Below are 15507 nucleotides of genomic sequence, written 5' to 3'. Positions count from 1 at the left end.
AAAAGTCCGGTTGAATTTGAGCGATGGCCTGAGTTAAGTTGATCGGTTGATTGAGGCCTATTGGCATAGACCAAAATGAAAAAACAAAAAATAAAATTATTTCATATAATTATGATAATCAAATGTGATATAAAACCTTCAGTGCTTCATGAGTAAACTGTGGCTCGTGCTGGATTTAATTATATGCTATGTAAAATAATCTCATCTTTGTGTTTTGCATTTGTCTAGAATTTATTGCTTGATTGAAATGAAAGTTTTATTTCAAGAATACTAATTTTTTAAAATTGAAATAAGTGTATCTTGTCACAAGCAACAGGTTACTTGAACCGCACTGTGATAATAACACTGTGGAAATAAGTTAATATTTGGGTACGGAACGAGTAACTATTTCTGTTATTCTTGCAAAATATTTTGTTAAAGATATGAATCCAATCTAACTTTACGTCCTAATCTAACTAGCATGCTTCACGACGATCCGCTGCTGAAATATGATGACCAGTTAGTTCTTTGGGTAATGAGTAATGGGACACACATATCGAAAACATATGTTTTTACAGGAGTAACCGGTTACTCATTGCGCACACAAATAATGTTCTTAAAATTCCAATAATGCAATTAACAGATAAAAGTTATTTTATCCAATAAATGATAAAAACAGATTAAAGTTGCAAAGATGGCAATGGTGAGTTAGTTAGCTTTCTAAGGTGTATGTGAGATTTGATTTCATCTCCTTCGATGCTTGGTATGTATCTTGGTCTTTTTTAAAATTATATATTGTATCATTAATTATGAATTCCTTAAAAATTAATAGTTCCTTAATTTTGTTATGAGATTAACTTTGATAAAGAAAAATCACTTACTATGTCTTCCTTGAACCTTCACGCTTTTCTTCTTTTTAGTAGTTTGCTCATGTTCTTCACCATCGTCATCAACCTCACTGATTTCTTTTTTAGTTTTAGAAGCTTGTACACTATTTGTTTTAGATTTACTATCAGTCTTTTCTTTAATCTTACTTTTCTTCATAGGTGATTTTCGCTTTTTAGAAGCAGATGTCTTCTTGATTTCTTTTTCGTCATTGCCAGTTTCAGGTTGAGTCTCTTCTTCACTACTAGATTTTATGTTCCGTTTCTCCTCAACACTTTTACGCACAGTTTTATTTGGTGTTCTCTTACCTGTCACAAAACGTTATTATACTAAAACATAAAACATTACGGTTACATCTATTGTGTGCCTAAAATATATATTAATTTAATAAACATTTTGTATTTATTTTTACTAAGACTGTGTAAAGTGCATTATTGTACTTAACCTTCCGAAGGTTCACTATACAACTGCTCATGGTCAGTTTGTTTTTAAGATGTGCAGTATTATTTAAAAAATACATATTGCATATGTTTGTTTTTTTTCATATTTAAGCTGAAATTCTAATATTGTGTAAAATGTATAAAATCATTTATTAAAAGCAGTAAAAGCATTCAATTTTTTCCATTTTATGCAAGGCTGTTTCTTTTACTGCTACTTAAATCTTTATTTACTGGTTTTATGTATATGTTTCAAATTATTTGTTTTTAGTTTAAGCTTTCAGACCCCACAGAGAGCCAAATTTCTTTTGAAGAACTTGAATAGTCTCTAATTACTAGTGTTGTTACCCAGTTAGAAGCACATACTGGTAAATGCGGCTAACTTAACTTCAGACTTTGTATGTATTTTTATTAGGTTCTACTTTGCAATAAATGTTCTTTTTCTTTCAATTTATAGCAAAGTGGGATATGATTAATCTATATTCAACAGTCTAAGCTATAGTGCTTCACATCAACAGAATCTGAAGATATAGCATATCTTTGTTAAATCTGTCTCTAATGATATCAACATTTGAGATATTAGCTCTGTATAAAAAGTATGTTACCATGATGATTCTACAGCACAATTTGTCAATAATTAATTTAAACTTTATTAAAAATGTTGACATTAATTAGCAAGATATGTTTTCTATTACTTGCACAGATACTGTGAAAAATGACATAAAAACATAGCTAAATTTATAGATAATATATACCTTTGATTTTTCTCCGTTTTCCTCCAACTTCTTCTTCCTCTTCTCCTTCATTGTCATCTTTCCTGTCTGAAATTTCATCTTCTGAATCTTTTTCAGTACCTGTATTTTTTCTGCTATTTCTTCTTTTCCTACTTTTCACAGACATGGGATTAATCCCACCCTTCAAAACATCTTTTCCATCATTTTGCATACTATTGTTTTTGTCTGTAGTCTCATTCTGTGCTTCCGATGCGTTTTCATGACTATTTTCTTCATTTTCTCTACCATTGCCTTTAGCAGCCTTTTCTTTTTCAGTAATTGCAATTTGATTCTTGTTTGTCCTTTTCCTCGATTTTGGAGTAAATAGCTTTCTTCTTTTGGAAGGAGACTTTTTCTGGTTAGACTTTTTCTTGTTTGGACTATTGTCATTTTCTTCTTTTGATGACAAGGGCTCTTCAATATTTGTCTCATTGTAGTTTTCTTGACTATGATTATTTACTTTATCTGTTTTAACTTCATCATCACTAGTTCTGTCTTTTGTTAACTTTTTGATATCATTTTCTTTATCATCCAATATTTCATCCTCCACAGATTTAGATTCAAAACTATCTCCTGTACTTACTAATGCTTTATCATCAGATGTATTATTTGATTCAGCATTTGGAACAAAAACATTTTTCCTTTTTGAATTCTTTTTTCTACTATTTTTGACAGATTTTTTTGAGGCTTTGGAAGTAAACTTATTACTAGATTTCTTTTTTTTATCAACTATGTTTTCTTCTAACGAATTTTGTTCAACTTCCTCAGGTTGATCACTGATTGTATTTTTAGCTTCTTCATTATCACTACCATTTTCAAAACCTATTTTAGCTACCTCTTCCGAATTGTTAAGGTTAGTTTCTTCAGTACTGTTACAAATTTGTTCCGGTTTTTCATTTAGGTTGGAATTGTCTTTCTCTTTGTCAGTTTGAATTTTTATATTGTGATCCATACATTTATTGTGTTGCAATTCTTCATTTTTATCATCAGGAACATGGTTTTTGGGCTTCTGAATGTTTCCGTCTTCGACAGTTTGCTTTTTATAAACATCAATTGCTTGTTTTGAAGTTTTAATTTCATCATCTTCATCTTCATCCTTTATCAAGTCATTATTTTCTAATTTATCAATGTTTGGACTAGTTTCTGTATTCCTGCTTGAATTTGATTCACTTTCTTTGGTTAAAATATTATTAGAAACTGTGTTTGAATCTCTTTCTACTGTAACATCTTCTGATGAAAATTTGTTTTCACCCACATCATTACTACTATTATCATTCAGACAACCAAGTATATCATCTAATACTACTTTGGTCTTTTTAGCCTCTGGGGGAACTGACTCATTGTCAACTGAGTCAGTACATTCAAAAGACTTCCTTCTCATTCCTTTCTCTGTTTGTTTACTTAATAAAACGTTATCTTGTTTCTCATTATTACAATTTACATTAGACAAGTCATTTGTTTTTGGAGAAAGACTTTCTCCTGTTAAGTCACTGAGCTGCTCTTCTATAGATTTTTCATGTACATCCTCCGGACTTATATTTTCAGCTATGCCATTGTTTAACTTATCAATCTTAGTATCCAAGTTTTTTAATTTTAAATCTTCATTGCAGTTTTCAAAATTTGAAACTTGACTGTTTGAAGAAGATTGTTTCTGTTTGTTTATTACTTTTGAATCATTGTCACTTGAGCTGTTACTGATCTTTTCTTTTGTGACATCATCTTCTTCTCTCCCTGGGTTTCCCGTGTCACATTCTCTGCCTAATCCTTCACCCGTGATTATCATTACAGGTTCTTCGATTTCTTCTCCAACTTCATCATCATTTGATTCTGCTTCTAAACACTGTTTTTTTAGTGGCTGTTCATCAATTATTGCTTCATCTGGTTTTCTTTTGCTATTTGGTTCGATATAAATAGAACAGTCTTTATTATCTACAATAGGAACAGATGCCTTACTAAATAATTCATTATCGGTTGGAATGGTAGAGTGTAACTCTTTTTCATGTTTATTTGTTACATTACCAGATAAAAGTTTGGTTGTTGATTTAAAGCTCTGATCTATCACAGAACTAACATTACTCTGTTCAAGTTTACGACTAAAGATTTGATCAAGTTTTGATCCTGAGGAACTTTTACCAATTTTTCCTTTAAATAAACTTGAAATATTTGATTTAAATAGGGATCTTTGTTTTATTTCTTCAGCTACATTAATATTACTAGTTTCAGGAGTGTGACTTTTGGTTGAATCCTCAATTGTAATTGGCAAATTAGTTTTGATTGTAACATCATGTTTTGGAATGATATGCTTCAAATTTGAACCATCTTCAATTTTTTCCGTTATAGTTGAATTTGTAGTAATAAAATTACTTTTACATTCCTCACCTTGCTGCAAAAAGTTGATTTCTTCAGTATTAGCATTCTTTGAATAATCCTCATCAATATTTTTTAAGCCATCATCATTCGCTGATTCTAAGCTTTTTGTAGAAGATAAAATGGTTTCACCACAACCAACACCTTGTATGGTAGCAGATGATGGAATAAGGGGTGTGCTGTCATTTTTTGTATTCTCTACACTTTCCATTAAATCTTTCTCAACCAGTTCCTTACTATTGACATCTTTAGCATCTATAGAACACGAGATCGATCCTTTACTGTCAACATTTTCAGATGCACAAGACTTATCTGTTTCAATAATATCAGTCTTGCATATAGTGGTACTGGACTGCAGATTTAATTCAAAAGATTTTCTATCATTATTGTCTTTGTTGGTGCATGATATATTTTGTTGAGAACTTCCAGAATTAGAGTTGTCTTCTTGTTTGACAGAATGTTCAGTTTTACTATCAGTGCTACTTGTGTTGTCAGCTGTGTTCTCTTCACTGGTAGATACTTCAACTTGACCTGTGTCTATGATTGGTTTTTCTACCTCCTGACTGTTGCTGTCTTCATTTATCAGTTCTAGTCCCAACAGCTCTTCACCAGATGACAACTGAGTGATGAGATCGACTAAACCCTCTCTGTCTCTGTAACAAATGTTTGGTTTAAATTTAAAACATTTCTTTTATTTATAGTTGTAATATCTGTATTTCAAGAAAGTTACCAATATTTCAACTAAACAGAAATGTTATCATCAGCTATAAATCTATATCATATTCAGTGAAACATTAGAACAATAAACAAATGTAGTTTCCTAGTTGATATTTACTTGTGACATTATGTACACCATTAAACAGAACTAAGATAGAAACACATTTTTACAATCAAGAAGATGTTTAACAAACTAATACTTTAATATTATTAAATCGGTTTACAAAATTGTTAAATTCCTATTGACAACAAAGTTACGACATATGGCATAAAAATCTTCTTATAGCTACTCACATATATAAGGAACATTAATTGCTTGTTCTAGAAACAATTTTTAGAAGCATAAAATTCCTTTTGATTATATAAAGGAGGCTCATTTGATCATACGGCTGAGGAGCTAATGTTTAGAAATCAACAGTCAATTTCAGTTCACCAGAAGATAGGTGTAATTATATGAAATTCTTCATTGTGCTGCGTTGTTTTATAAATAATTTTATTGTTTATTTATTTTAAAGAAGAAGCTTGAATAGTATAAAAAGAATTGTTTTGTGCTATATTTATTTAAAAAAGGAAAAAGTGCTACAACAAATTTGTTTTATTCTTCTACAAAAGAAACAACCTGCAGAATATACAATACTTTTTAATGCACATAATCTTTAATTCTTGATACATTTTTTAAAGCGCTTTATCATTTATGGTTAATAGTTTACAATATTGAATTATTGTAGATTGTTTTGATTGTATGTTATGAGTATATAAGCTAATTACAATAATCACTTACTTGGCCACAAGCTTCCAGGTTTCCTCATCCTGATCCTCCTTATACACTCTAACATTAGCGGCTGAGTCAAACTGACACCAGTAGGACTGCCCGACTTTGTCCCGTCCTAATGGTTCAGTCCTGAGCTCTTCAGCAGTCAATTTGTTTATGTCATTCTTGAACTTCACATTTAAATCAAACTGGGCATCCAGTAGATTCTGAAATATTCAGACATAGTTCAACAATCATTCAGCCATTTTATTAAATTAATGTCACGTTATAAATGGTCACTACATAAGTCAGTTTACATGGGCAGAAAAGACAGTTGAGTATCTTGAAAAGTACAGCAACTCTAATCGCTTATCTGGTCCAAATGAATACCAATACAAATAGTTTACTAATAACACATCTCTGTAAACTATATGATCCAAGTTGACAAATTAACTATAGTCTTACCCTAACTTCATTGTTCAATTTGTCTCTCATCTGTGTACTCTAGTTATACATACAGTCTTATTGCTTGCTTACTTGTGTATTTGTATTGTTGCTTACTTTGAGTATACACTGACAGACAATGGTATACAAAAAGAGGTAGACCATTAGTTGCTTTTAGTTTTAGCTCCTCTTGGTCAATGGAACATTATTCCAAACATTATTTCCAAAGTAGAGAGTTTTGATACACCCTCTATATAAAATCTCTTTAGCGTTAGAGGAATATAAAAATAGGCTACTAACCAAATGTACTATTTTCATAAAAATGGGCCTAAATCTAAATATTTACCTTTAAGATTCTGAGTTTTATAGGAACTTTGCATTTTTTATAACCACACCGTTCCAACTCCCATCCGTCTTCACTGCAGTAGTAGGAATGGCAAAATTTTACCAAAGCTTTCTCCCATTTTTCAGCAGATACGGATTTTCGAATTTTCCTAAGTAGTTTAACATGTAACTCAACCAGTTCCGTAGGTACTGAAAACACAACAGATTACGTACAATATAATAACAATTACCTAATTTTTTACATGTTTTATATATAAATCTGCTACAGATTTCTTAACTGTATTACATTAATCATAAACTTTAAAATATATTTTGAACAGTTACATCTTAGGCAAAAGTTATTCAGAATATAACATCTGTGAAGTTTTTAAGGCATGTTATTCTGTAAAATCCTTCCTGTTTGTATAGTGGGATCAACTTTACAAAGTACACCTGTAACTGACACGCACAAAATGCCTGGATGAAGGACCAGCAGGGTGCAGATATATCACTTTTGCTTCATCTTCTTCCTTCATTCTTCTCCAACACATACACTAGCCACCACTTTTGGTCATATAAAAATATATATATACAGGGTGATTTGGGTAGTGTTACCGGCACTTTTTGAGCTTATTGTAATATGAAAAACAATGAAAAATTTCATATAAACATAGGTCCGAAAATGCTTTGTTACTGAGTAATGTCCAACAAAAGATTTCACCCACGATTTAGTACCGATAATTTGCTGGGAGTTAGGGAAGAGGGATTTAAGAGATGAATGCAGTTTTTTCTAATGGTTTTTGACAAGATAAATTAAATAAAGTTTGTTCCATAACTGTATCTCTCTTATTGTTTAAGATGTACTATGTAAAACACAAAAAAGAGCATTCAAAAAACGAGTTTTTTATGTTTAACATACAATTAATATGTTAAATGGATAATAATAACATAGATTTTTACAGAGAAACTTGTAGAAAATTTAATACTGAAGAAAATTGTGTACAATAAGGCAATTAAAATGAAATATTAGTTTTTTTAATTAAACTTTACTACAAACACTCACTGTGTATAAAAACAAATGAACGAAATAGAATGATGAAAAATTATTCGTACGCTTGATAATGTTTGAAGTAATTTAGAGAAAGTTTTCAAAACTCTGTTCTTATACTTCAATACAATCGGCAGCTCGCTTTCGGACTGATCGTGTAGCCCTCCGCAGCATGGTTATTCTTGATTTGTGAGGCAGCATCTGCAATATGACACAACAATTCTTCCTGTGTTTTAACTTTTTTCTCGTATAATAGATTCTTCATCCGACCCCATACACAGAAATCCAACAGCGCTAGATCTGGTGATCTTGGTGGTAGACGACAATTTGAGTGGTAGAAAACATTTTCTATTAATTGTAAATATTGTATTTAAAAGTTTTTGGAGTTTTTGAAATATATGCTATAAACAGTTTTATTTATTTTATCAGAAATAATTTTGGTTTTATGTTGAGTACTCGAATTTAAAACTCGTGTTAATTAACCTTGAACAGAAATAGCAAAAAGGAAAAATCATGCATTCTTAAAAAAAATTGATGTACTCATCTTGTAAATAACGTAGACCTATAACTTTTGTTTCATAAGATTAGGAATTAAATTTAACACAAAATGAACAGATATTTGTGTTAAATATTTGTTAGCTATATAAGGTTCCATCAACAGACTTGAAATTTAAAAATTTGTATTTATAATATAAATATTGAAAAACATAATTTTCAAGATATTACATATTTAGTTTTTTTCATATTTCCATAAACTAAAAATGCATTGCTTACAAAACTCTTATATTTTGTCTAAAAGTGGCTTGGTACTTTTAGCATATCACCTGATATAATAGCCGGGGTTAAATAAAATAAGGAGACAGAGTATGACGTTTTTACGAAAACTTGTAAACCCCCTTTCTTAAATTATTATCTAACTATGAACCCATTAACCTCTCACTTGGAAATTTTAAGAATCACTTACTGAAATATAAACTATTTATAGTAACTTTTTAAAACATAAAAAAATTCATTTTTTCAGAAAATCAAAATTTTGAATTTGTTAAAAAAACTTTATGACAGTGTATGTTGTGTTGTACATCAAAACAAACAGAATTTTAAACTGAGTAAAATGACACTACTCCTATCTCTCAAGCTCAATTAGGAGAAAAGCTATGGTAATTTCAAAATGTGTTGGTTGCGTTTTTTTGGTGGATTTGAGAAACATTAAATAGTCTTACTTTGAAATATTTAAACAAACAACAACAAAACTGACAATTTTCCTAATCTATATGAGGACTACCTTCATACCAAATTTCATAAAATTCTGAGAGGTGGTCATGTTTATACCCTGTGTTGATTTGATATGGAATGACCCGAGAGTATTACCTCAACATTTCTCAGTATTGACCGGGTGGTAGTGATGAACAGGCGGTAGTGTTTTTTATAAATTGTTTTTCATGTTTATTTTATTGGGAACAATATAATATTACAGCCTACATGAATTTAGTTAATTTCATGGTCTTTGATCATGTGTTACAGCATTAATTTTACTACAAAAATATGTAGGATATTAATTCATTAAAAATAAAAATCCATAAGAGAATATTGAAAAATAATTTTTATCAGAAATGCTTGCAAATATACAAATATCAGACTGGCATTTTAAGAGGGTAACACAGCAAAATGGCTACGCCACCCTTAGAGTTAAGGTTTTAATTGTGAAATTAATTGCTGGAGTAGCAAAATACGAGTTTCTTGTTAGTAACCTATTAATATAGTCCTCCAGAACAAAATAATATAAGACTTCAAGGAATGGAAATGACAAAGTTATAGAACATTAAAGTGGAACTACTTTCTTGTATGGAGTATATTTCCTTGTTCTAAATAGGGGTCCCATGGTGTCTCGAATTGGTTGCTGCTGATGTCAGCTGTTATGCCGTCTTTGCTTATGTAAAGTACTGAAATCATGGGGATTTTACAAAAAAAAGAAAAGTTTCTGTTAATTTAGACTTTCTGAAAAGTTTGTATCGGGCTGACACAAGTATGACAAACATCTCTCCAGGTAGTATATATCACTAAAAGATCAAATTCTATAGGGTCTGATCACGGATACCTTTGGCCATTACTGATAGCTATGAAACGCAACTTGACAAAGCAAACAAATATTAAAAATTGACAAAACTATAATTTCCTCTTTTTCAATAACCTGCCAGAGCACCTAAGGAGGGAACATCCAAAGCGCCTCAAGAAACAGCTGACAGCATGGCTTCTGGATCGACCGTTTTACTCGGAGGGAGAATTCCTGAATACCTCATTCAACGTATAAATTGATACTGAACCTTATCTAATATTGACGCATGGCTGTTCTCTATGAATATGTCAAATAAAGAGTTGTCTATTGTCTATTCCTAAACTATCTTGTAAGAAAAATAAGTTAGTTCCTCTTTTAACGTTGTATGACTCATTATTTGTCATTTTCAAGTCCTAAAACTTTAAAATGTTATGTTCAGAAGGACAAATGCAATAGGTTACAAATAATAAAGAGAAATGCAAAAATAATGCTATCAAATTCAACCAAACTTTCTGAAAACGAATAAATAATGTAATAATCAAACATTAGTTTAAAAAATTAGCAAAACTAAAGAAACCACAGTTACTTCTGATCACATACTCCTCACTGTGAAAAAACATGATGACCTAATTGAAAAAGGAATAAAAATATTTCCTAATATTTTAACTACTCATAATCCACACTCAAAGACAGACATAACTTTCAAAACTAATTGATGGTATTAAGAGGTAACATGCTGCGGTAGTTGAGGAAAGGATAACAAGGCAGTGAAGTCTACCACACGATTGTTTAAGGTGCTGTACTATGCTGTTCTGACCACAGAACACTCACATAAGCTATTAAGCATAAATAACTGAAAATCATAGATAACAAGGGGCAGTAATTGTGAAAGTAGGCCTAACAGCCGGAGTGGCAAAATACGAGTTTCACGTTATTAACTTATTGGAATCATCCTGTTGAACAAAACAATATAAGGTTTCATGGGCTAGAGATGAAAAACCAACGAAGTTGTAGAAATAAAATATGGAACTACTTTTCATGCACAGAGCAATATTTCCATGTTGTACATCCGCGTCGGGCGCCACGTGACCTTTTGTGACCATGATTCAACCTCGTGATGGCGTCATCGGACGTGCCGCCATGTTTTGAAACGTAAATAAAAAATAATACTGAAATGCGCAGAATTTTATCTCAAATGAAGGATGTTTTTCTCAATTTCGAGCTACAAATTAATTAGTTGTGTTTGGGTTGAGACTAGTGGCTCTGGCCCTCAGCGCGGGGCAGCACCAGAGGTTACTTTTAAATTATGATTGGCAACGCTGGTTGTTAACTTTACTGATAGACCTACTAATTTTATATTTTGACTTAAGAGTTTACATTTTTTTTGTAATGGTTGTGCTTAGTTAATGTCAAAATAATGATCTGCCACTACAGTGAATAACATTTACCATGAAAATTTCTGGGCACAATGAGATAAACCAATATTGATAGGTTATATAGCCTACTACTATAATGCTCATTATTTGATGACCTCTGCAAGAAGACTAAAATTGTTCTGGCAAGTCAGAAAACGTGAATGGTAATTTAGATTTATTTGAGCACATTGTACTTTTTATATGTACTAATAAAGGACTCCTAACGAGCTGAGATAGGTTACTTTTAAATAAATTTAATTGACTTATACCACAGCCAACAAAATTTTTAAGCAAAACATGTAGATACTATTAAAATTCCCTAAGAAAAATTAAAGCAATAGTAGATAACCTAGCCAATGTAGAAAATACACAGTGACAGGGCCTAAACTGATCACTAGGAAGACAGATAGGCCTATAGTAAAAATGGCATCTATGAACTATAATTAATGTATCTTACCATCTGCTGGATTTTCAATCATTTCTTGGAGTTCTAAAAATGTAGGGTGAGTTATACCACAACTGTTTGCAAAACGATCAAAGAATGAACAGATTATGGCAAAATTAGGGTCATTAGCACAAATATCATGACAGGAAGACTCTTTCTCAGTCGCCATTTTCAGTTTTCTCAATCACCACACCGATATGGAGAATTACATACAAAATACTACTAATTGTAAAATAATAAGAAGACTATACATCCTCATCACAACACTTATAAAATACTTTATTAAATGCCAAGCACAACAACAAATCACTAATAATTCACTCTTGACCAATGACCATTAGTTAAATTTCCAATAAATAATTATATTCCCATTGTACATTTTTTTCTTTTGTATGTAAACGTCTAATCATAGATTATAAACACAAATATGTCTGATATAACCATTAGATTCGATTTGGATTTGTTTTATAGATTATACCAAATTGTCACATTTCGTAGATTGTGTTTATAATAAAGTTATAAATATTATTTATTTTGGAACTGAAAATTAGTAGTCATCAAAATTAGTTTTACCATCCATTGAAATTTATTTTATCATTTCCGCCGATAAGAATAGAAATCATCATTGCCTTATAAAAAAATTAATAAAACAGAAATGTCAAGTGAGCACAACTTTCTCAAAAGCAAATTTGTGGTCCAGGCAATCAAATGTTTTACTCAGGTCTAAAATATAACGCATAATGTGTTTCCTGAGTTAATGCTGTCGATTAAGCACCGTACAAAGTCGATCAGAACAGTAATAGTTCATTTTTCAGCAAGGAGCCCTTGCTGTTTTTGAGGAATATTGTTCGCGTTATGCTGATCTTGAAGTCATTAAAACAATACAACAACTTTCTAACAATTTTAAATATTTTTGGGAGACAGTTGGTATTGGATCTGAAAGTCTTGAGTTAATATTTACTGCATTGTTTGAATGGACAATATACCTTGGAAGTCTTTAAATTTGAAGGAAAACCTCTTGGGCCATTGATTTTAAGCAACATTAGCAATTTGATAGCTTAGAAAAGGCTCATAAAAACTTTAGAGAATAGTGGAAATTTCGCTTACTCTAACAGAAGAGGTGCATTTCAGGATGTGAACAGTATTGGAAACTACGTGATAATTAGGTAGTAGAACTGACGGAGTTTACTGCGATGTCTAACAGGATGGTTGTTCTACTGATATTCTAAAATAATATCTATTTTTAGTGATTTTCTTCAAAGTCTCCTCTACGTTTGTCGTAAAGTACTCATTGGACTTGCTGCTGGCCACCATGTTCATGGAACCTTTCACCCCACTCCCACTACTTATTTGGCATAGCACGTATTGAGGGTTTTTCTAGAGGACTTTCCATTATTTATTGTTTGGCAAATAGTTTTGCTTTTGTTGGTAGCTCTATTGATACAATATTCACTAGTAGATATTCTCAGTCCTTTCAGCTGAGGGTGGAAAGGGGAAATTAAAAACTATAAACGATCGCAACTCGAGCGGCGATCGAATACACCAAAGAACATTGCCAATTTTTCGAATTCCAAATCATAATGAAACAATAACATTCCAAAGGAAACAGGATTTCTCCGGACATTTTCCATCGTTCAGTGATACAAAAAACAAACTTCAAACAAATAAAATTCCAAATTCTCTACAAAAACAAATGCACAGTTTGCATCCGACAAAATTGAGGATATCACTCATTGCATACGAATTGCAACCTGATGTTTTCACTATCTCTGAGCATGGATATATACCCGAAAATGCTGCTCTGTTCAGAATGGACAATTACCAATTGGCAACAATATTTAATTGAACGCAATACGAAGGGGAAGGTGTGGCAATTTTTGTCAAATCGAAATTGGTATTCCAACCCTTGTTGGCCACATCCTTGAGTTGGACTTGTAGCGGAAAGTATATAAATCAGTTTAAATTTTGCTAAAAAAACTTGTAATAATTGGCTTATATAGATACTTGATCGGATGCTGCACAATATTTTTTCAACGATTATAGTCCCTTCTAAATTTTTTACTTTCCAAGATTTTGAAATTCATTATTACTGGTGACTTCAGCATTGATGCATAGACCGCACCAACCCTCTAACACAGCGGTTTCGCGATGTTCTCACTATTTTTATTTAGTCTGGTCTGTGAAAAGACTAACTCGAGTGACTGTCAGATCGAGTACAGCCATTGGCAACGTTATCACAGACTTTCCGGACGTCTCTGTTACTGTTCTCGACGCGGCCATATCTGACCATTTCGCAACAGGAGACTGTAATCAAACAATTCAATCCTAAATTCGAACCCTCTTCAGCAAAATTTAAAAGAGATTTAAAAAACGAAAACATTCAAATTCTCAACAGATTTATAAAAAACCAAGGTAATTTGTGGATAGTTTTGAACAAGTAGAGGATGCATTTACTGCATTCAATGGCTGCTTTAATTATTATTTAAATATCACATGCCCGTATAGATTGCTAAAAGAATATTTTAAAAGAAAGAGTAATACCTGGATTACTTTGGATATTCTCTATTTAAGAGAAAGGCTCAAACTTTACCATTAAATTTATTTTATTTTATTTCCAACGGATCAACCATTACAAAAGCGAGCATAATAATTTATAATTATAGTAATAAGTTAGCAACAATGACTAACACAAAACTAAAAAAACTAAATCCAGGCAATAAGGCACTTATGGCCCCCTAAAGGCACCATCAAAAACCAAACACGAGCACAGGTGAGCGTGCGCGTCCGCGTTTGTGCGCGTGTGTGTTTTGAAATTCATAGTTGAGTGGTCAAGCACTGAGAAGCACATAGAGCTCTCTTGAAGGAAGCTAAGGAAGCGCAGAAAAAGTCCATGTGTTCTGGTAGCAAGCATCCAAGTCTCTGCATCCTAATCACAGGACTGTTGGCTGCATAGGAAGTTGTCACCGAAGTTCTTGCAAAAAGGACTCTAGATCTTGTGCCAGTGGGAATTTGGAAATTTATTTTCTGTAGCAGGTCTGGGCAATCGATGATTATATTTAAAATATAATAAAAAAGATTTGAAAAATTTGTGAAGAACGTTAAAACAAAATTATTGCTAGGAAATAAAAGTCGCTAAAGCACTGGATATCGAACAAAAATTGGAGAACGAAGACACTTTTTTATAGAGTGGTTGGGAAGTAATATAAAGCGTTGAATCACAAACAACTAAAAAAAATTCCGAAACACAAAACTGACGGTAGGCTGCACTTTCCATTAATTAGATTAGATACTGGCCAGAAAAGCTTTTCATACTTTGGGCCTATTCTTTATAATGACCTTCCCGAAGACATTAAAGGTAATGTCTCTTGTAATGCTTTTAAAGCCAAATTGAAATAAATTTCCAACAATTGTAGGAGTTTAAAATTGTTTGGCTGTTTAAATAGTTATTAGTTTCAATTTAGGTAGCTAAGTTATTTGATATAAAACTTGTACCTTTTGTAACTTATGAGACAAGTTATTCTGGAAAACGTTTGTAAACGAGAAACACTCTTATACATATATATATATATATATATATATATATATATATATATATATATATATATATATATATATAAGAGTGTTTCCATATATATATATATGAGAGAGAGAGAGGGAGAGAGAGAGAGAGAGAGAGAGAGAGAGAGAGAGAGAGAGAGAGAGAGAGAGAGAGAGAGAGAGAGAGAGAGAGAGAGAGGAGAGAGGAGAGAGAGAGAGAGAGAGGAGAGAGAGGAGAGAGAGAGAGAGAGACTTTGATACTTTCTTTATTTATCCTGCCATGGTTTAAACCAATGGTCCACTCCACCACCATGACAGGCAACAAATATTCT

The 15507-nt window shown here is 31.8% G+C and overlaps 1 protein-coding gene across 3 annotated transcripts in view; it reads right to left on the bottom strand.

The window, feature by feature from the left end:
• LOC124362538 (remodeling and spacing factor 1-like) overlaps positions 1 to 12023 on the bottom strand; it is a 52283-nt gene extending 40260 nt beyond the window's left edge. For all 3 annotated transcript variants that reach the window (XM_046817136.1, XM_046817138.1, XM_046817137.1), the window contains exons 1-5: positions 11651 to 12023; positions 6700 to 6887; positions 5940 to 6136; positions 2057 to 5094; positions 861 to 1172 (exon numbers count right to left, since the gene is read on the bottom strand). In XM_046817136.1, the coding sequence (XP_046673092.1) occupies positions 861 to 1172; positions 2057 to 5094; positions 5940 to 6136; positions 6700 to 6887; positions 11651 to 11807 (3892 nt within the window). In that variant the 5' untranslated portion in view covers positions 11808 to 12023. The remainder of the gene's footprint in view (positions 1 to 860; positions 1173 to 2056; positions 5095 to 5939; positions 6137 to 6699; positions 6888 to 11650) is intronic.
• Between the last annotated feature and the right edge of the window lie 3484 nt (positions 12024 to 15507).

The sequence above is a fragment of the Homalodisca vitripennis genome, chromosome 5 (genome assembly GCF_021130785.1).
Source record: "Homalodisca vitripennis isolate AUS2020 chromosome 5, UT_GWSS_2.1, whole genome shotgun sequence".
In the NCBI taxonomy this organism is placed as follows: domain Eukaryota; kingdom Metazoa; phylum Arthropoda; class Insecta; order Hemiptera; family Cicadellidae; genus Homalodisca; species Homalodisca vitripennis.
The sequence above is the reverse complement of the archived record's forward strand: the minus strand, read 5'-3'. Positions and strand labels throughout refer to the sequence as shown.